At 45.5% G+C, this 21,092-nt stretch overlaps 2 protein-coding genes across 2 annotated transcripts in view; one reads left to right on the top strand and one right to left on the bottom strand.

Moving 5' to 3' along the window:
* OTOA (otoancorin) overlaps positions 1-21,092 on the top strand; it is a 79,958-nt gene that overhangs the window by 10,414 nt on the left and 48,452 nt on the right. Inside the window, exons 2-6 of the mRNA XM_083153218.1 lie at positions 10,071-10,174; positions 12,314-12,420; positions 14,268-14,407; positions 17,585-17,708; positions 20,015-20,230. Of these exons, the coding sequence (XP_083009344.1) occupies positions 10,071-10,174; positions 12,314-12,420; positions 14,268-14,407; positions 17,585-17,708; positions 20,015-20,230 (691 nt within the window). The remainder of the gene's footprint in view (positions 1-10,070; positions 10,175-12,313; positions 12,421-14,267; positions 14,408-17,584; positions 17,709-20,014; positions 20,231-21,092) is intronic.
* On the bottom strand, positions 423-9,805 carry LOC146020416 (uncharacterized). The gene is made up of 3 exons (XM_083153530.1): positions 9,763-9,805; positions 1,410-1,721; positions 423-552 (listed from the first exon to the last, which is right to left on the bottom strand). Exons 1-3 carry the CDS (start codon positions 9,803-9,805, stop codon positions 443-445), a joined length of 465 nt encoding a protein of 154 aa, XP_083009656.1. The 3' UTR covers positions 423-442.

Raw genomic sequence — 21,092 nt, 5'->3', positions numbered from 1 at the left:
GTTCGAATCCCTTTCTCTGATATGGTCCTGGTGACACAGCGATCCCTCCCTTACGCTCAGTAAGTATGCCAGAAGTTTCATGATGTTCATGTTAAAATGGTTAAAGTTAACAGTTTCTGTTATAAAATGTGCATATAATATGTGCAGGCGTTTGTACTGAGTTAATGTATTCCAGTGGCTTTGAAAGATTGAACTGAAGAGTCCAGGGATGCAGTAGGGGAGGAGCCTACCCTCTAAAGCTTTAGGATAGGTGCCTGGCTCCTTCGGACCCTCCTACATCCCAGTGTTGAGCTGTGTCACCAGGACCATATCAGAGAAAGGGATTCGAACGGTAAGTTCTTACAAAAATCCCTTTTTAATGTTAAATACTGAAATAACACACAGACAACTTATTAAATAACGGCAAACTTTTATTCCAAAATTAAAATAAAATGGACCAACATCAGTCCAGCAGCAGGACACAGAGGTCCTCCACATGAGCGGTCATCCGCCTCAGGTCCTCCCGTAAGCTCATGAGAGCCCCTCGAACTCCCTGGGGTGGCTCCTGGTAATCTGTGTGCATGAGAAAGGGGGTACAACATTAATGATGCTACTCACGTACACCTTGTACAGTCAATCCTAAGTACCTACACCATGAGAAATCATACATACAAAAAAAGCCTTAGCCACTCTTGTATGTAATGTCATCAAATATATGATCATGATGCTGCCACCACACACACACACTTGTGTGACATATACATTTCACAATCTATATATCAAAAACACAACCACACTTGAGGATCACTCACAGTTGTCCTGGCCAAAGACTCCTCACTCAACTCAAAACATACACCCACTACAACATGCCACATTTACCCATACATATATACCTGCATGTTACTGCTTAATAGCTAAACTGCATGATAGATAGAATAGATAGAATAGATAGAATAGATACCACATGAAAATGCTAGGCTACTCCCTCTTCCCATAACTTCATGATTCCTTGTCACATTTGCCAGATAGGTGAAAGTGCAGCACTAATCCGCTTCCATACACCAAACAATTTCTAAGGTCAATCCATCATACATAATACCTTTCAAAAATACATGACAACAACACAGGCACACTGGCTAGAGGGGTGCCCATGCAAACTGCCCACTTGGGACTCCAGTATAAATCAGGCCTGCCCATATTCCATTGATGTTTTATTGTTGCTTCTATACAAAGAGCCTCCATAAATAAACACTCATCACCTACATGAGCATCCAGATTGCACGTTTGCAGCATGGCCCTATAAGACCAAAGTGTGTCTGTTGTTTCCTATTTTTTGGGACTACTCTTTACTATATTATAGGAAAATTGAATCAGCTGGGAGACATAACAAACTGTACCTAACTCAGTAATGAAGCATTATGTCTACTAACCCCTGCCAGGCAGCTCCACCAGGTCCTCATACTCCACATTGGGAGGTGGTGGCACATCGTGGAGGGGTAGGGGCACCTCCTCCTCCTCCACTTCGACCTCCTGGCCGAACTCCTGGGGCACCTCCTGGGCCTCCTCCGTGTCCTCCTCTGTCACGACCTCCTGGGCCTGTGTGGCCTCCTCAATGGCCACCTCCTGTGTGGCCTCCTCAATGGCCACCTCCTGTGTGGCCTCCTCACTGGCCACCTCCTGTCTGGCCTCCTCACTGCCCACCGCCCGGGCCTCCTGACGTGCCTGTCTGGCTCTCTCCCGCGCTGTGGGTTAAACAAACAAAATGGGTGAGTGTCATTTGACATTGAAATGACTCTAACAAGTACATATCATAACCACATTATATATGTGTTATATATCACACATATAGTATATGGGTTTTCTATGTCATCAACACCCAATTGACCTCATGTAATATTAATATTAAATAATGTGAAAATGCAAACACTCACTGGCCTAGATGCACTAGCCTTCAAAAGTGATACAATGTAGAGTGATAAACACGCAGCCAATCAGATCCTTCCTGTCATGTCACAGACTGTAGTTGTAAAATGCCAGGTAGGAGCTGATTGTCTGCCTGTTTGTTACTCTCCATTTTAACACTTTTGAAGCAGACCGAATCCTGGCCACTGTAATTTATTGGTATTTGGCGAAAATACTTACAGCGCTGCAGACGCCGCCTCAGAGCCTGCAGACGCTCCGGCTCCCGCCTCCGCAGGTCGGACCATCGCCTCTCCAGTTGGGCGATGGTCCTCCGCACATGAGTGCGGGAACATATGCCCGGCGCTTGTCCCTATTGCTTATGAAGGGGCCTGCCTGCCCCAGTCTGCGCTCCATCACTGCCACCAGCGACATCAGCTCCGCAGTGGAGAATGGTTGTGCTCGCTGGTAGGCAGCCATTTTAGCAATGGCACAAATCAAACAATCATGTGCTGTCATTGGTTGGTCAGAGTGATATTTGGTATTAACTTTATTGTTCATTTTTACACTAACAGCGTGTATGCGCCCAAACAGACGGCTAACCCATTGCATTGCACACCCATCCTAAACAGTGTAAAATAAGATGGAAACACATTCTATCTAATCTATAACATTCACCAAACATGGGTATAAGCAACAGGTGAAATAGTGTGCATCACTAGACACTTACACCTAACTCAACAAGGTACTAAACAGCTAATTTATAATGAAAGCTATGCAGCAGAAACATAGCAAATAGTGGCAGACCTTTTCCCAAAATTAGACCATGCTGCCATGTGTACACTTACCTTCTACTGGCCCATACTACAGAGGTGGAATGAAAAGTAGCTAAAATCCAGGCTGAATTTGGAGTGCTTTCACATGTGATTTGGATGCTAGCACTGATTACTTGTGGCTAAGTGGTGGACTGGATTGACATATGGAATGGGTAGTGTCAGTTGTACTACATAGCAAACAAGTGCACAGTACAGAAGTACATTCAAATATACATGTCATGTCTGACCTCAGTTTTATTTGGTCATTGGTGTTGGAATCTGCATGTAGCTAATAAATCACACTTACTGAGTTTGCCAGGTTTTTTTGAAATATTTGTCAACACCAAGGGGCGGGCCGTATGCGCCGCACGGTTGACGCTGGCGTACGGGACGCGGCCGTACGGAACGCAGGTTGCAGCTGATTAACGCCAATTACAGAAATAGTATTTAAAGTTGTCCTAGAAAGGCAAACACTTGTTGCAAACATGCCAGGCTCAGAGTCAGAGGAAGACCAGGTGGTGCAGAATCTCTTATCCCGCATGGAGGCCAACACCACCTATGTCCCCCTCAACCCAGAGCACCCAGATGGCCCATCAACATCAGGCCAATCAGCAGCTGGGCCATCCTCAGCATCAGCAGAATCATTGGGAACACAGCAGGTGGCTTCCCAACAGAGTAGCCAGCCCAGCACTTCAGGTACAGCAACCGGTGGCCGTGGCCATGGCAGTGGCAGTGCCCGTGCCAGTGGCCGTGCCCGTGGCCGCAGTGGGGCAACAGAGGAACCAACCACAAGAAACATGGCATATGAACCGCGGGAGCTTGACATCCTAGTGACCCGGGCACGTGATTTAATTGAGTGCCCAGCGGTGAAGTTGACACACACAAGGAGATGGAAGATCTGGGAGGAGATAACGGCGGAGATTAATGCAGTGGCTCCACAAGTTCGTCAGACGGAGCATGTTAAGAAGAGGCAAGTACATGTGTGTTACATTTGAGTAGTACAAGTCCAGTAATGTTTACATTCAATATTAGATGGAGTTGGGCAATGGGTGTTCACGGTGCTTGGAGGCACAGACATGTTGGCCATGACATTGAATTGATAGTTATTGGAGGGTGACTGTTTTTGTATCTTCTAAGGGTTGGTTTGAAAAATGAATATAATGTAAGTTTGGTGTCAGTAGGCACATGTTGTATTATGTTTCAGATTGCAATGGGTGCTACAGCAAACATGAGGAGTTACATGTATTAATATGTACACTTTGATTGCAGGTGGCACGACTTCAAAGGCAATCTCAAGAAGAAATTGACCCAGCGGTGGGAACACAGCCACACCTCTGGGGCTGGCCCCATGCCATCCAAGCTGGAGCTCACCCCCCTGGAAGAGATGGCCCAGTGCTGTATTGCAGTGGAGGAGGTCCGGGGGGTGAGCACTATAGACAGCGAGTCCCCAGCGGAAGTGATGGCTTCTACGCTTGAAGGTAATTATTTGCCAGGCCATAAGTAGATGTTTAAAAGTTGGTATGGAATGTGTGGTAATTGGTAATTTCTTGTTCAACAGCATCCCCACCGCTTGGTCAAGATTCTCTTGAGGAGGTTGTGGAGTCTGTACCACCTGGCCCCAGTAGCAGGCCCGTGCAGCAGCAGCCGGGATTGTCCGCGGCTGAATTGTCCATGTGGGGCCGTGTGCTGGATAGTATTGTGCAGCAGGGAGAGTCGGCATTCAAGCGGGTGCGTAGGGCCGAGGAGGTGCTGCAGGGTTTGACCACCAGCCAGCAGAGTATTGCTGCGAGCCTGCAGGCTATGAGTGCCAGCCAGCAAGCTATGAGTGCCAGCCAGCAAGCTATTGCTGCTAGCCTGCAGGTGCTGGCTGATCAAGCCCTGCGGCAAAATGACCTCCTCCTCCGCCATAATGAACTTATGGTGGAGCTAGTTACCAGCAATAGGGCCCTAATGTCACCCGCTTCGGGTGCATTACCAACATCATCACTCCCTGCTGCCAGAGGGGGAAGATCATCCACCCCCTCACCAGCATGTGCTCCACATGAGCCACCATCTGACTCTGGCCGTGGACGAGGCCGAAGAGCTGCTGCACGTGGCAAGGAGCCTGCCAGGGGCAAACGTGCTCGCAAATGAACTTGTGTCCCCATTAATCTCCACCGTTATGTCTTCCCAAATCTTCCATTGAGCTGTGTGTGTCAGCATCCTGTGTCAACATCCGTGCCCAGGGTCACCACTTTTGCACGCGGTTCAAATGTCATGTTTGGTTCCCCTGTTGCCCTGTTTCGGCTACCATTACTGTGTGCTGTACTTGAAGTGTTGGTGCTGTACTTTTGTTGTGAAGCCACCTGATGTGTTCCTAATGATTCTGCTGTGGCTATTTATTCTATATTATTTCTTTTTTGGCCTGTTATGGTCCCATTTGTTTTGTGATGTTTTTTAAATTTTTACCAAAGTTTCTTTAATAAATGTTATTTTGGCCCCACAAATGTCTGTATTAATTGATACATGCAGAAGTGCCATGTGTATTAGTATTAATAATATTAAGTTGTGTTCATTATTTGCAGTGTAAAAGTGTGTGACAAGTGCAGCATGTAATGTTCCCTTTAAGCTGCAATGCTTCCAATTGTAGCAGTGAGAAGCGTGTAATTAACAAGTAATGGGTAAAGTATGTGATTGTATTGGGTTCAGGTGACATTGGTTGAGGTGCGTCCGTCCTGATTAGGCGTTCCGATTGCCTAGCGCATGACGAGTGGTGTCCGCAAAGCAAGAGTAGCCTTTTGGACACCGCACATTTCTTCCCTTTTTGTTCGCGTGCATTCGGCGTGCTGTCCGAATGCACGCCTACCAAAATATGTGTACTCCCCCGTGTCCGCCCATGTTTCCGCCCAGTTTAGCCCACTTTGAAACTACGCCCCTGTGTCATTCCGCATGACGCCCATAACACACCCATATTGGCCGAGTGATTGCGGTGCACATTTCTGTACGGTATTAATGAGAACAAGTACGGAGACCATGCGTGGCACATGCGCGTCGCGTTCTCCACGCATGCGCAGACGGCTAAAAAACGCCATCCGAAAGAATTCGGAAAAGTACGCACCGATCAGAATAAGGGCCAAAGTTCTGTTGCTTTTAGAATTGCACTTTTTAATTTTTCCCACTTATCCTGCACTCCTTCCAAGTTCTTCCACTCTGCCAAAGAATCCCTTACAGAGTTTCCCATCTCTACAAAATCAGCCTTCCTAAAATCTAACACCTTTGTTTTTGTGTGCGATGAGTCAGTCTCTGTCTTTATTTTGAACCATACTGCTTGATGGTCACTGGATCCCAGATTTTCACCCACATTTATGTCAGATATTCTGTCACCATTTGTAAGTATTAAGTCTAATATTGCGTCCTTACGAGTGGGCTCCCTCACCAATTGCTGGAGGGATGCTCCTTGCAAGGAATTCAGCATGTCCCTACTTCTGGTGGAACTTGCAACAGGCAGCTCCCAGTTTACATCAGGTAGATTAAAGTCTCCCATGATTATCACCTCTCCTTTTAATGCCATTTTATTGATGTCCTGCAATAGGCTCTTGTCTAGTTCCTCTTTCTGACCTGGTGGTCTGTAGATCACCCCTATACGAAGAATCGCCTTCTCCCCTGTTTCTATGGTTACCCAAAGGGCCTCCGTTTTTTCTTCAATACTTTGTATTAAGGTAGTCTTTATATATTTTTTCACATATATTGCAACCCCTCTTCCAATTTTTCCCATTCTGTCCTTCCTAAATAAAGTATATCCTGGTATAGCTATGTCCCAGTCATGATTTTCATTGCACCATGTCTCTGTAATAGCCACAATATCCAGTTCATCCCTTGTCATTATTGCAATTAGTTCTGGGATTTTATTTCCTAAGCTTCTAGCATTTGCACACATAGCTCTTAAAGTTGTGTTTGTGCTTCTCCTGCTGCTAGCTATGTTCATCTTTCTGCCTATATCTATTCGGTTTTGATCGGCATTATCTTCTGTTGCAGTGGATAGGCTTTCTGTTCCATTTGCCTGCAGAGACAATACCTCTAGGTTGGGGGAGCAGATTTCTTCATTCTTATTTGGTTCACTGCCCCCCTCTGCTAGTTTAAATAGTTGCTTATGAAGCTTCCAAACTTCTCACTTAATATTCTCGTTCCCCTTGAAGATGGGTGCAGGCCATCACTTTTATATAAGGCTCTGTCTTGCCAGGTAGCTTGACTTTGACCTAAATATCCAAATCTCTCCTCGTTGCACCAATTCCTTAGCCAAACATTGAAGTTTCTAATTCAGAGTTCTATCTTCCCCTTGGTGTACTGGCAATACTTCTGAAAAAGTTACAGTTGTTGCCACCTGTTTTAGAGCAGGTCCTAACTTTCTAAATTCATCTTTTACGGCCATGACTTCAGCATTAACCAGGTCATTTGTGCCTAGGTGGATGAAGACATCCACCTCCCCATCTTTTCTTGCTGCCTTTACAATTCTTAGCATGCGTTCTTTATCTCTTGGAGCTGTGGCTCCAGGTAAGCACCTTACTTGTTTCTCTACTTTAGTAGCATTTCCCAGATTAACTCCTCTAATTATGGAATCTCCCAAAAGAAGTGCAGTCCTTTTTGGAGGTGAAATTTTCCTGGTCCTACAGTTAGTAGAGGTAGAAGTCCTCATATCTTCCTGTTCTTTATTGCCTATGTTGGTCATACATTCCAACCCTGCAAGAGCAGCATATGAGTTTTGCAGTGTGACCACTTGGGGAATGTGTCTGATGCCCTCTGTCAGTCTCTGCCTTTCAGAGCCCACAGCAGTCCAGGCAGAATGTCTTCTGGGGGCTCTCTGAGGCAGTGGTGGTTGCAAGGACACAGACATCCTACGTAGCTCAGCATGCAGTTTAGCTATCTCCTCCTGCAGTAAAGAAAATTGTTTGCAGATTGGACAGCAGCCGAGTCTCCAGAATGTCTCCCTCAAAACAAATGCATTACATCCACTGCACTGCACCAGGCCAAACATTGTATCAGATGTATGGTAATAACTATAATAATATGTGTTTTGGCTTTTGTGTTCAAACTCACCTTTTTCTGTATTCTAAATCACCTGCTTCTGTTTCCAACTCACAAGTCACTTAAATATTCAAGCTTCACGTTAGTCTGCAAGCTTCTCTCTCAATGAGCAAGCTCCAATGAGTCTTGTCTCTACTTAAATAGTATGTCAGGCACCTGTTTACACTCAGCTCCTCCCCCTAATCTCTCTTCACACCTAGATTTAGCTCCTCCTCCTAGTATCTGTTCACACCTAGTAACAATACACTGCTTCTATTTCCAACTCACAAGTCACTTAAATATTCAAGCTTCACTTTAGTCTGCAAGCTTCTCTCTCAATGAGCAAGCTCCAATGAGTCTTGTCTCTACTTAAATAGTATGTCAGGCACCTGTTTACACTCAGCTCCTCCCCCTAATCTCTCTTCACACCTAGATTTAGCTCCTCCTCCTAGTATCTGTTCACAACTAGTAACAATACACTATAGTAACAATACACTATACAGATACAGGCACAACCAATCACACTCAGATTTCTCCCTCAAAATTACAGTCTCTATATAGATAGACAGATAAAGAATACAAGACAGACAGAATGCAAGATAACTCACCTGCTTCTGTTTCCAACCCACAAGTCACTTAAATATTCAAGCTTCACTTTAGTCTGCAAGCTTCTCTCTCAATGAGCAAGCTCCAATGAGTCTTGTCTCTACATAAATAGTATGTCAGGCACCTGTTTACACTCAGCTCCTCCCCCTAATCTCTCTTCACACCTAGATTTAGCTCCTCCTCCTAGTATCTGTTCACACCTAGTAACAATACACTGCTTCTGTTTCCAACTCACAAGTCACTTAAATATTCAAGCTTCACTTTAGTCTGCAAGCTTCTCTCTCAATGAGAAAAGAGCCCATCCTGGCAAAGAGCTGGAAGCAGTGTGATACAATGAAACAATGTCCCTCGTAAAATGGTCGCTGACTCAGAGAAGACAGTTATTAAGGATGCAAGATGAGGCCACCGCATGGATAATGGCAACAGGCAGAGTACCAGGACCACAGACATGAAGATCTGCCCGTCTCGGCGATCCAGCAGGGGAACAGTAACAGACCCAGCCAAAGCGGCCCTCCCATTAGCAGAGCAAAAATAGCCCCCCCCCCCCCCCCCCGCAGACCCCTGGTGCCCAAAAAAACCAAGAGCCTCCAAGCCACTGCGGGGTCTGCTGAGCTATTGCTATGCGCGTACACACATCATCTATTCACCGCTGCTCTGAGCAGAGCAGGAAGTGACAGGGGGACTCCCAACTGGCCCCTATGACCAAAGGACCCTGCTGCCTGCAAGTGTGACAGTGGGAACGTTACCAATTAACAGGACCAGGTAATCGGGACAGCTGGGAAGTATGGTGTGATAGCATAATGCTGTCACGCTGCTTCCTGGTGTGGGTACCCCACAGCCAATGACCATGAGTGACTATTGTGCCATTGGAGAGGATTCTACGGGCTCACTCTCTGTAAAAATATGATACTAGCCCATAGGGTCATGCTATCTGGAGATGGAGAAACTATGGAAGCTGTGGCTGCTGACTAAAATGGAGGTTTCTCAGTAAATATCTCTGATCTCTCCATAGTACATTTGGGTTCTAGTACATCTGGTATATGCCCCAAACATGGCTGTTTGTGTGGAATATCCCACAAATATTGCTTAATAGGCCCCGGAGGATTACTATTTTTGTTTTAAAGTAATTGGTAAAAAGTCACCGATTAAGCATAATAACACCTGGCACTAGTATTGAACCTCTGTCTTTTATAATTTAAACCCCATTAGTAAATAAGTCACACACAGAAATGAGTGTTCAGGGAACGCGTGCATCATACTTTTGTGGCGTTAGTTATATGAATAAGATGCAAATGTCTGTCAGGATAGCTGACGCCACCAAGTCACAATGCCTGTGGTTCGCCAAACAGGGACTCTTTGGTGTGATTTGATGATAGGTGTATGTGGCTGAAAAGGCATACCTCCCAATAGCCCCAATTTTCACAGGACAGTCTCTTCTTTTTGGAACTGTCCCGAATCCCACCCATGGCCGGCAGTGCCTTACGGTGGGGGAGCATCTATTCACTGAAGAGAGGTACAGGGGGCATGGCCAGTAGCTCTCACATGGCTGGCCATGCCCATACAGCGGACAAAATAGTGGCAAGGCCTCGCGTTAGCGCCGCGATCATAGGTCACGCTCCGTGACGCATTTGTCCAGATGAATGTTGGGAGGTATGAATATGTAGTTCATTTTTAATAGCCCAGATATATAGCAGTCAACAGGGGTTCATGATTCTGTCATTCTATTTATAGGTCATCTGTATTTAGGGATCTGTATGAAAAATTAACAGCCAATACCCGGAGAGCGCTGTATGAATGGATTACTCAAATTCTGCAGAACTCCTACGCAGCTAATGGTGAGTGCTAATTATGTACCAGCAACAAGGGATGTATTTGTACCAAAGAAAAGAGCATGTGTATTGTAACGCTATTAGTCTGTGAAGCCAACAATACGGTGGAAATAGGATAGTCTGTGAAAGGGAAATCAGAATCAGTGGAGCAAGTTCTGTTTTACTAATCTCCATGTCTGTACACACCAGATAGGAAAAGGGAGATCACCTCAGGCCGAGCAGTGGCCCTTACACTGTGCAATAAACAGCCAATGAGACTGGGGAGAATTCCTATGCTTCCATAGAATAACAGGTTATTAATCATTTATTATCTAAGTAGGACTTTTCTTTATTTTTATTATGTCATATAAAATTGTATCAAATTTGTAAACTGTACCGCCCAATATTATCTGCAGGCTGCCCTGGAAACTTTTACAGCAGGGGCACTTTAAGAGAGGAGGAGGTAATTGTTTATTCCAATATTTATGCCGAGGCAATTTTTAAAATAAATCTTCACTGTCTACAATTGTAAACAATTACTTTAATGCAAAAAATATCATCAATATATTTATTAAATCACAGTACACCTTAAAATAAAAATTTACTCCAAGCTGTATTTTCCCTATTGATCACAGCAAATCTTGAGAAGAAAAAGTTTTTTAGTCATTAATTATTGTTTAGAAATTATTGCATGCACTGGTATAGATCGTTGTTCCTCTTAGTTTTCATAAATGTCTCACAGAAGCCTGCAGTGCTACCGTTTCCTGCTTCCTCAACTGCTGGTCCTCTTTGCCTGGTTCTGTTTGCTGGCACTTCGGTCATGCTTACCTAGTTTTTAGTGCTCCTCTCCGGGAGAAGCTCAGAGAAGAGACACTGACAGGAAGTTTGGGGGTTGCGGCCAGACGCCGACATCATTAAGCCCCACCAAGGGTGGTGGGTGGCCCTTGGTGATTTGTAAGGCTGCGAAATTCGCAGCCTTGCGAGTAAACCAGAATAAGGGCCCATGTGAAAAACATGCAGGTGAATACATAAATCCATTTTGTGTGTAGACTTGGATTCCATCTTCATTATAGTATGTAAATTTTGTCCGGGCGGCTTTAAACTGCTCGCTAAGCAGCAAACGACCACTTTTTTTGCACTAAAACCGGGTATCCATTAACAACGGTGATTATTTTATGTTCTTCAACAATGTCTATATAGTGTTCCTGGAAAGCCGCTGTCCCATGAGCCCAGTGGCATAACTATGAATTGGGCGCCCCCCTGCCGTTAATGGGGGGAGCCCCCCGCCGCACCCCCCGCCCGCAGCCTTACCTTGCTTGCTGGTCCCGTCCCGGCTCCCTTGCTGGCTTCATTCTTCTGCTAGTGAGACGGACCAACACAAAATGTCCGCCACCATACAGCAGACAGTTTCAGAGTATTGTGGTGCGTCTCACTAGCAGAAGAATGAAGCCAGCAAGGGAGCCGGGATAAGACCAGTGAAGTCAGGTAAGGCTGCGGGCGGCGGATTGCCGGGTGGCAGATGGGCGGATGGGAGGGGGCTAACTATAGCACCACAGCCCCCCGGCGCCCACACATGCACAGCGCCCCCCCGCGGCCACGGGGGCTGCGGTGCTATAGTTACGCCTCTGCATGAGCCTAATAGTACAACTTTCCAGTAACAGCAACAGCATACATTGCCGTACAGTGTTACTGCACATGTGTGATCTTAGTTCACTCCCGCACACAGCGAGAGCCAGAACAGCAGAGGAACCCAATTGGATCCCTAATCACACACACAGGCAATAGCTCCTTCCAATAGGAATCAGTGGGCTAATGTCATCTGTGTTTGTCCCCCCAGTCAGTTTTCGGAGCCTGATGAATGGATGGTGCTTACTTCAGGGTAGGAATGATGAATGAGTCCATTATACTACTACTTCTGTACAGCGGATCCATTCACCTTAAGGAGACATCGCTACATTTAGCAGAGGGTTGATTTTATGTGCAATTAATAGACTAATTATTTACTTCTAATTAATAGAGTTTTAACTATTCAACAGGCATCAACGGAAGGTTTTGTTGTAACAAGATCATACTCAATACTCACAACTGTCATCTTTATACATAAACTGGACTATATTTCATGCGTACACTATTATGTATTATATGAATGACCTTACATTTGCGCAGATGTCAATGGATCCACATCATGGGTGACTGCAGAGAGCCTCTGGATCCTGGGCAGATTCATGGTCCTTCTCCCACTGGATGAAATTAGGAAAATCAGTGTCGGTGAAGTAAGTAAAAGACAGAAGTTTAAAATATAATATTCTTGTAATACAGAACACATTTGTATCACAGTTGCTAGCCCACATTACACTGTTACATTTTTTGGGGAAAAGGAATGAGAGATAGATACATTTCCATTGAATCATCAGCACCATTTCCCAGCACTTTACCAAGTACAGTAGCTCTTACTAACTGCTTTGGGGCTCACCTACATTTGGATATAGGTCATTTTAAAGGATTCCTCTTAGATGTAGAAGTACACACCCACACTTCTAAGTTCCTTATCGACAATCCCTTTTCACAATCTCTCTATATGTGGAACTAGACACACCCTTTGGGTGGAGTATGACACGCCCCCTCATTGGGGTGCTTTGCAAAATTCTACTACCAACTATAATCTCCCTGAAACTCGTTTTCAAAAGTAGGCAAGAATGATTTGTATTCAGTACCTGGATTCTTTTAATTTTTAAACTGTCCCCAAATTTATCATATTAATATCTTCTGTATATACTTAATTTTGTGCAATGCAATTAGGAATGAACATGTATTCTATTTAGTCAACTCCTGTATAAGGCCATTACATAATTACATGTACAGTTAATTAAATACAGAACATTTCCCATATAAATCTGTTAGTAGTAACTTATTAGAGTGACATGTTATACTGCTTTCAGACCGGAATGCAGGGCCCACTGGGACTTTTAAATGGTTCAGTCACAGTTCGACCCTGCATGTGCGGCCTGTTCAGATCGCATCAGCGAACCGGCAATATTGTTGGGGCGGAGCGTCATCAGGGGGCAGGGGAGGAGGCAGTGCTTAGAGCTGGCGCTGCTCCAAGCACTGCCTCCTCCATAGTGTGAACGGGAAACGGGTCGCTCAAACCGATTAACCCATTCACACTGCACTGCAACGAACCGGTAAGAACCCTTCTTCCTTACCTGTTTCGATTGCTGTGTTGCTACCGGTTAGCTGTAACCGGTAACCCCTTTCACATTGCATGAATTACCGGGTTGAACCAGCGAGAAACCGGCATGAACCCTTTAATTTTGTGCAAAGATGCAAGGGGTATTAGACACTATTTTATGAAATGCTGCATTGTGACATAGAACCCCCCTCGTAGTAAATTTAAACTCACACAGATGTTGTACTGTGGAGAATGTGTGTAGAATTGTTCACAAAGGTTTATTATGTAAACCCGTGATTAGCATTAGATTAGAGACACATAACACAGGGGGGCTCATACCCAGTGTTGATTTTTACCTATGGGCTACAGGGCTGCAGCCCCAACCAGGTGAAATCCTCTGTTCCCTCCGAGATGCCTCTCTATTCACAGCTGCAGGGCAGCCCCCAAAATGGGTTCTGCGCATGCGCAGTACCACAAACCTGAATATGCCTCTGAAGGCTGCTGCAAAAGCAGCCCATAGCAGCGCATTCGCAGTAGGTAAGAAGCTACTGAGCATGCGCTTGCCCCGTGCCAGGTACCAGCGGCTGGGACCAGGATTTGCGGCAGCAGCAGCAGGGAGCACTAGTACAGCAGCGGTGGCAGCTAAGGGGGGGCATCGTGGCAGCCCCCCTCCTCCGCAGAGGTAAGAGCCGACGCTGCTCATACCCACTCCTCCATCCCCCCACATCTAGTCAGTACTGCCCCACTTGTCATACTGCCCACCCCCACAGTGCAATGCTAGTGTAGCTGTGTGCTCTTGTGTGTGTGTGTGTGTGTGTGTGTGTGTGTGTGTGTGTGTGTGTGTGCGAAGGGGAGTGAATAGTACACTGTGTATATGGAATATAAACCATTGGTGTATATCATATTTAAAATAATATCTGCATAATGTCTGGTGTACCATTCCTTTCCTAGATTCGGATTTTTATTAGTTACGACAATGCCACAAAGCAGCTTGATACAGTGTCTGATATTACACGGGACCTGGCAAACGCGTTCCTGGAGCTTATAAATTCATCAGGGTTTGATATGAGAAACATCTCCACGCTGTACAGGTGATGAAGTCAAATTGTCATTTAGAGCCTTATTGGTATTTTAATGTCTACACCATAAACAGGCTCCGGTACTCTTTACCTAGCACGGCGCCCATCGCGGGCATCGCGGGTACATTTATGTGTGCCCGCGACGCGACCGACGCGATGCTCACGATTTCCCATTGAAACCCATGTTAAACATGGAAATCGCGTCGGTCGCGTCGCGGCCGGCCATAAATGTGCACACGATGGCCGCGACGCGATGCCCACGATTTGCCATAGGAATTAATGTTAAAAGACCCGATGGACACGATTTTAATGTTAAATGGCTCAATGGACCCGATTTTAGCATAGGAAACAATGTTAAATGGGCCTTAGAGCCCAAATAGTTACCCTGAACTCAGAAATGGCCCCCCCAATTTTTTACGCCACCCCACGATCAACGTGAACCCGAAGCGTGGCGAGCGCAGCGAGCCCGCGAGGGGCGGCGGTACGCGTCCTCCGACCTTTTCATACCCCCACTATCCACGTCGGCATGGAGTTGAGAATAGAATAGTGTGGCGAGCGTAGCGAGCCACCGAGCCCGAAGCGTAGCGAGCGCAGCGCGCCCCGCGAGGGGACGCGGATACCTTCACAGCTAGACGCGTCCCCTCGCGGGCTTCACAGGTGTCCGTGGCGACGCGGACACCTGTGAAGCCCGCGAGGGGACGCGTTTACCTGTGAAGGTATCCGCGTCCCCTCGCGGGGCTCGCTGCGCTCGCCACGCTTCGGGCTCGGTGGCTCGCTGCGCTCGCCACACTATTCTATTCTCAACTCCACGCCGACGTGGATAGTGGGGGTATGAAAAGGTCGGAGGACGCGTACCGCCGCCCCTCGCGGGCTCGCTGCGCTCGCCACGCTTCGGGTTCACGTTGATCGTGGGGTGGCGTACAAAATTGGGGGGGCCATTTCAGAGTTCAGGGTCATTATTTGGGCTCTAAGGCCCATTTAACATTGTTTCCTATGCTAAAATCGGGTCCATTGAGCCATTTAACATTAAAATCTTGTCCATCGGGTCTTTTAACATTAATTCCTATGGCAAATCGTGGGCATCGCGTCGCGGCCATCGTGTGCACATTTATAGCCGGCCGCGACGCGACCGACACGATGTCCATGTTTAACATGGGTTTCAATGGGAAATCGTGAGCATCGCGTCGCGTGCGGGCATGTTTAGCCCGCATACGACGCGACCGACACGATTTTTTACCTCACGATGCCCACGATCAAGATCGTGGGCGCCGTGCTAGGTAAAGAGTACCCAGGCTCCTTTCCAGGAATTTTAACGGAGGGCCTGTGATGTCATCGCCGGGCACAATCCGCCCGCCTCTGTCGCAGATGACACGTAAGGTCAGACTTACTTTTGCATCGACTGAAATACCAATTTTATGGTTCATGAATTGTGTATGGATTTGCAAGTGGATAGCGAATAGCAATCCATTCGCAAATCACTCACAAATTTACACAGGGCAGGTTTTCTTTCTGGAGAGCGGCTAAGTCACGACAGTACTCTTGTAAGCACTCCTTAACATTCAAGAACTCATTTGGACATGAGTACACCCTACAGAGAACTAACTTGTTTAATGTTGATCTAGGAAGAATGCATGTTAATAATATGCAAGACATACAGTAAAAATATTTTTCTTGCCAGTAATATTGATAATCCAACTAAAAAAGCCTCACGCCTTTATTTGTGGCCATCTTCTATGCACAGTAATGCTGTAAAGGATCACTCACCTCAAGCTGGCGATATGTATGGCCAAACTAGGTGCTGAGCTTGGTGTTGTGTCCTAGCAGTAGGACATGTTTGGAGAATATATTGCAATGTTTTTCAGTATAGTCATCTATTAAAGCTATCACCTTTGACTACTAAGATTAACGTTTACATGTTTTTTCCTTACCAATTCTGTTTCTATGAATCACTTGCTGGATGTGGTCGCGTTAGATGTGACCACATCAGGTTGGGCTTTCCCTGACATGGTCACAATTTACAGAAGCACCCAGTGTGTGGCTTCCAGATTATGTCAATCTGGGATAGAACTTCACTTCTACTCTGCTTCCTGCTTCCCTCCCGTTATGCCTGCCATTAAGCCAGTGGTGCAGCAATAGTCCCTGGAGGTGATGGGTGGCTTGTGGATGCTGGGGGTTTGCGGGGGTTATTACTATGCCACTAATGGATCTGCAATGGATACTTGCCTATGGTTGTGCCTGGGCCTGCCCCCATTGAACATGCCCCTCACAAAATGTTGAAATATTTTTAATGAGGGCAGGCCTGAGAAGCTCATGGTGGTGGTTGCCAGAAGGGCAGAAGCCCCTGGCAAAGAGCAGAAAACCAGACAGCGAGCAGGGGATGTGGCAGATGTGACTGCAGACCTGCAGAAGATGTAGGGGGAATCCCCTGGCAATGGTACCAAACAGGTACCATGGGGGGCCAAACAGGTACGATGGGGGAGGGATTTTTTGGTGGGGCAGAGGGAGGAAATTGATTTATAGTTACAACACCGCATGCAGCTTATCCCTGGTGAATGGGCGACCTGGCGGTACCCCAAACTCTACAGCTGCAGATTAGTAGCCATTGGAAAATCACAAGAAGCCACCCTACGCTTCCCTCAGCTGGGAAAAAGAAAGGTTGTAATGTGCAATGGCACAATATTCTGCCCATCGATGGTTTAAACAATGTTTATTTTAAAAACAATTACCAAATTGTGTTTAAAACAAAAAATAAATGTTGGGTTATTGTGATACTCCAGGTGACAAAAATCCTAGTATCAGCCGGGCCTACAGATAACACTGTCCTATGCAAATAAGATAGTACACTGTTCTAATGGGGAGATTCCAGGCACCTTTATGCCCTCCTTGAGTTGGCCTATGACAAGTAGAAGACCATCTAATAATAAACTGCTCCTGCTACATTCCTTTCCATTATAACCTCTTACAATACTGTACATGAGAATCTCACTATACCCGAGCTTCGCCTCAGGCCTAGCATTATCAGCGCTAGCCCCCTGCTCGCATATAGTGGTTCGAATTTACATTTTCGGTGTGGATTATAAAACGGAAATGAAATCATTGTAAAGGATGATTACTGAGGCTCTTTGATGTAGTTTTAAGCATTCTGGTCATGTATGAGTACAATGGTGACCCTGCTGCTGTCAATCATAGGCTGGGATTGCTGGTCTGCTTCTACGATGATGTACAAGATTTTGATTCTACTATGGCTAAAGCGTTATTGCATCAGATGATTAAGTGCAACCAGCTGCGGGGCTTCCATGCTGATGTACAGAAGGTGCGTGTACAGTATTCTTATTCTATCCTTATTCTGATGGCGTAATGCCTGCGAAACGTACTCATGTATAATGCAAAGCCCAAACACTTCAGGCAGTAATAAAGATGATAACATGTTATATTTGGACATGTGTAATAGATTGTAATAGATTATAAAACTATACATTTTACTTTGTGTACTTTGTTAATTACATGACATGCTGACCCCCTAATGGATATGGTTTTCGTTTTGTTGCATTTTGTGACTTTTATATACATATAAAGGCTGCAAGTAGATGTTTTCTTTTATATCAACATTCCCGAGCTAATTGTGTCATAAGGAGCGTACCCATAGGGATGCTGCGATTGGTGCAAAATTTGCATAAGAGTGGGTCTAATTGACGCAGTTACTGCAGAATGCATAATTAGGCCCTGCCCCCTCTACTGGGCTGCGTGCTAGCTCCCCATTCTGTCCACTCGAAGTGGGCAAAATGTGGGAGGGGTTCCCATCATTCTGGGGGTGTGAGGGACAACTTCAAAAATTGGGAGTCTCACAGAAGTTTCGGTTGAGTCGGTATGATTGAAACAATACTAATACATTTTGCAATAAATAGAGTTTTTTTGCATGACCTTGGCCATGGGAATGGGTTTACCCATCACATCTATGTAACCTGATCAGGAATTCCTGAACATTCTAGGGTTCAATTCTAGGGTGGGGGATGTATATTTGCTTACGTCTTAATTAACCCTTTGAGTGCCAAATTAATTTGTCAAAATAAGTGTGAAAATTGCTAAGCAAACATTTTTATTCATCATAATGACCTGTAATGTTACTTTATATAGGAAATATATTTTTTTTTACACAACAATTTATATTTGAATCTATATAACAAATGTGAGCGATGCTGGCATTAAGCGGATATTTTGCACATTGCTCACAGAGATGTTGGCACTCAAAGGGTTAAATATTACCATCCAGTTTGGATAAGTCAGACTCTTCTACGTCACAAGCATCAAATTAAGATGACAAGCTACTATTACATGACTATTCCCCCTACAGACCTGCGTAAGTCTGTCACTGAGGCTGCTACAATTCCTAAATGGATATTATTCTATATACAGTATATATTTGAGGTGAACATATGTTATACAGAAGCTTATATAGAGATCATTGATGTAAAGGGGCATACACAGCCTCTAAGCAATCTCACTAGATCACTTAGAAAAAGAGTACAGCACGCTCCGTGCGTATGCCCTGCAGCAATGCCAATGCACGGCGCCGCACATCGGTATCATCAGCTTGGAAAGCCAGTGCTTGCACTGGCATTCCCCAGGTCGCAGGGCTTTGCCTATTAAAAAAATAAGTAAAGCCACACTCAGCACAAACGCTCAGCACACTGCTTAGCACACATGTGCTGAGCGTTCATGCTGCCGCATGTCACTCAGCACAAAAGCCCCATCGCCCTGTGTGTATGGGGCTTAAGATGTTGGTGCAGGGCTCACGGAAATATTTTTTTTTAAAGACAGTAGAGTGGCTACATGCTCTACCTCCCCTTATTTATACCCCTTTCATGATTTTTCACGTGCACCCGCATAATACTGGGATTAGCGTATGTCTGAAAGAGTCTACCCAGGATTATAGTTCACTAAAATCCCAGGTCCTGCGCAACGGCAATTGACCAAGGATTTTGAAAAACCCGGGATTTAACCGGCTTTAAAATCCCAGGTATCAGTCTCCCACTATGGCAGGACAGCAGAGCGCACTGTGCCAGCAATCTCCAAAAAGATCATTGAGATATATATATATATCATTGAGATATATATATATATATATATATATATAGAGAGAGAGAGAGAGAGAGAGAGAGAGAGAGAGAGAGAGAGAAGCAGCATGGTTGGCACTCAGAGACTTGAAAATGCTTTATAAATGCTTTATGGCATTGTGGTCAAAGACCAACACCAGCGTTTCCAGCTTCTGCTCGTCCTCAGGTCTGCTCGTCCATACCCTGAGGATGCGCAGAAGCTGGAAACGATGGTGTTGGTGTTTGACCACAATGCCATAAAGCATTTATAAAGGATTTTTTAAGTCTCTGAGTGCCGCCCATGCTGCTTCTCTGTCTGTGTGCCTAACTGGTCTGGGGAAGGCACCTCAGCAAGCTGCCGGTATATATACAGGCTTTTGTAGATTTTCCATTCCACTGTCAGAAACTGAATCATGGTCCATTCTCCTATTAGTTGTTGCCTAAATTTTTTTTTTACTTGAATATAAAGTAAAACTAATATCAATTCAGCATCAGCACTAATAAACTACTGATTGGCTCTTTGCAGCTGAAGTCTCAGCTCCTGCAAATTGCAACTTTAAACCAGACTTTGAAGGAGAGTCTGGGGTCTCTGTCAGATGCTGTGGTTGGACTGACCATATCCCAGCTTGAATCATTATCGCCAGAAGCTGTGCAGGGTGCTATCCTTACACTCCAGCAAGTCTCAGGGTTGACCAAGAGCCAGATTATGGTTTTAACAAGGAAGTTTCTCCATTCCGAGAAGGTAAGTGTGATAAAGAACACATAACAGCATGATAACAATCACAATGGGTTTGTCCATCACCAGGCTCCACCACAGCTATCTGAACTGAGCTGGAACTTGTAATGAATGCCTGCAAGCAAATCTCTCGTTGGTAGGTGCCATCTTCCCAGTAATATCTTTAGAAAGATGATGCCGCTCATTGAAAGCAAAGACTCTGGCATAGGGATGGCCATCGACCATCGATGATTCAAAATCATTGATTGGTTACGACCGATGTCAAATACTTTTGCCATCGATGGGGGAGAACCAGATGGTTTCACTCAGCTAAACTGATGTTTTTTTCATTAAGGTAGACAGAGAGCATAGCTCCACCCCACCGACAACCCTAAATCCCCTCCCACATGTTCTGATTGGCCCACGGACCAGTCAGTCAAAAAAAATTGATGACTTTTGATAGGTAAAACATCGATGGTCATCCATCACATAGTTTTTTACTTTTGATGGCTGGTTGCAGTATCATCATTGATGGTAAACATCGATGGCGACTGCACCGATGGCCAGCCCTACTCAGAGCCTTTGCTATATTCTGTGCATGTGCCACCTTATCAGATACTACTGGGAAGATGGCGCCGACCACATAATAAGTAGGGGGAGGCCTGCGGAATGCAAAATGGTGGATGTGGTGGCTGCACATGGGCGTTAATATGAACCTGAGTGCACGCATAGGGCCTGATTCTGAGTAGGACGCGAGTAGATTTGGGTTGCCCAGATTTCAGCAGACCGCATATGTTCCAGCATGCTGGAAATTGTTGACAGCTCATGCACAGAATCAGGGATACTTACATGGACCTGATCGCAAGTGCAGACTGAGTATACCACTCTG

This window comes from Crinia signifera, chromosome 7 (assembly GCF_055691185.1).
Source record: "Crinia signifera chromosome 7, ASM5569118v1, whole genome shotgun sequence".
In the NCBI taxonomy this organism is placed as follows: Eukaryota; Metazoa; Chordata; class Amphibia; order Anura; family Myobatrachidae; genus Crinia; species Crinia signifera.
The sequence above is the reverse complement of the archived record's forward strand: the minus strand, read 5'-3'. Positions and strand labels throughout refer to the sequence as shown.

Bases quoted from the DNA above. Each gene is read 5' to 3' on its own strand.
- LOC146020416 (XM_083153530.1), bottom strand. From the start codon at position 9,805: ATGGGTGGGATTCGGGACAGTTCCAAAAAGAAGAGACTGTCCT. The intron at 1,722-9,762 runs GTGAAAATTGGG...TTTAACCCACAG, and splicing joins CAAAAAGAAGAGACTGTCCT to CGCGGGAGAGAGCCAGACAG. The intron at 553-1,409 runs GTTAGTAGACAT...TCATGCACACAG, and splicing joins GGTGGAGCTGCCTGGCAGGG to ATTACCAGGAGCCACCCCAG.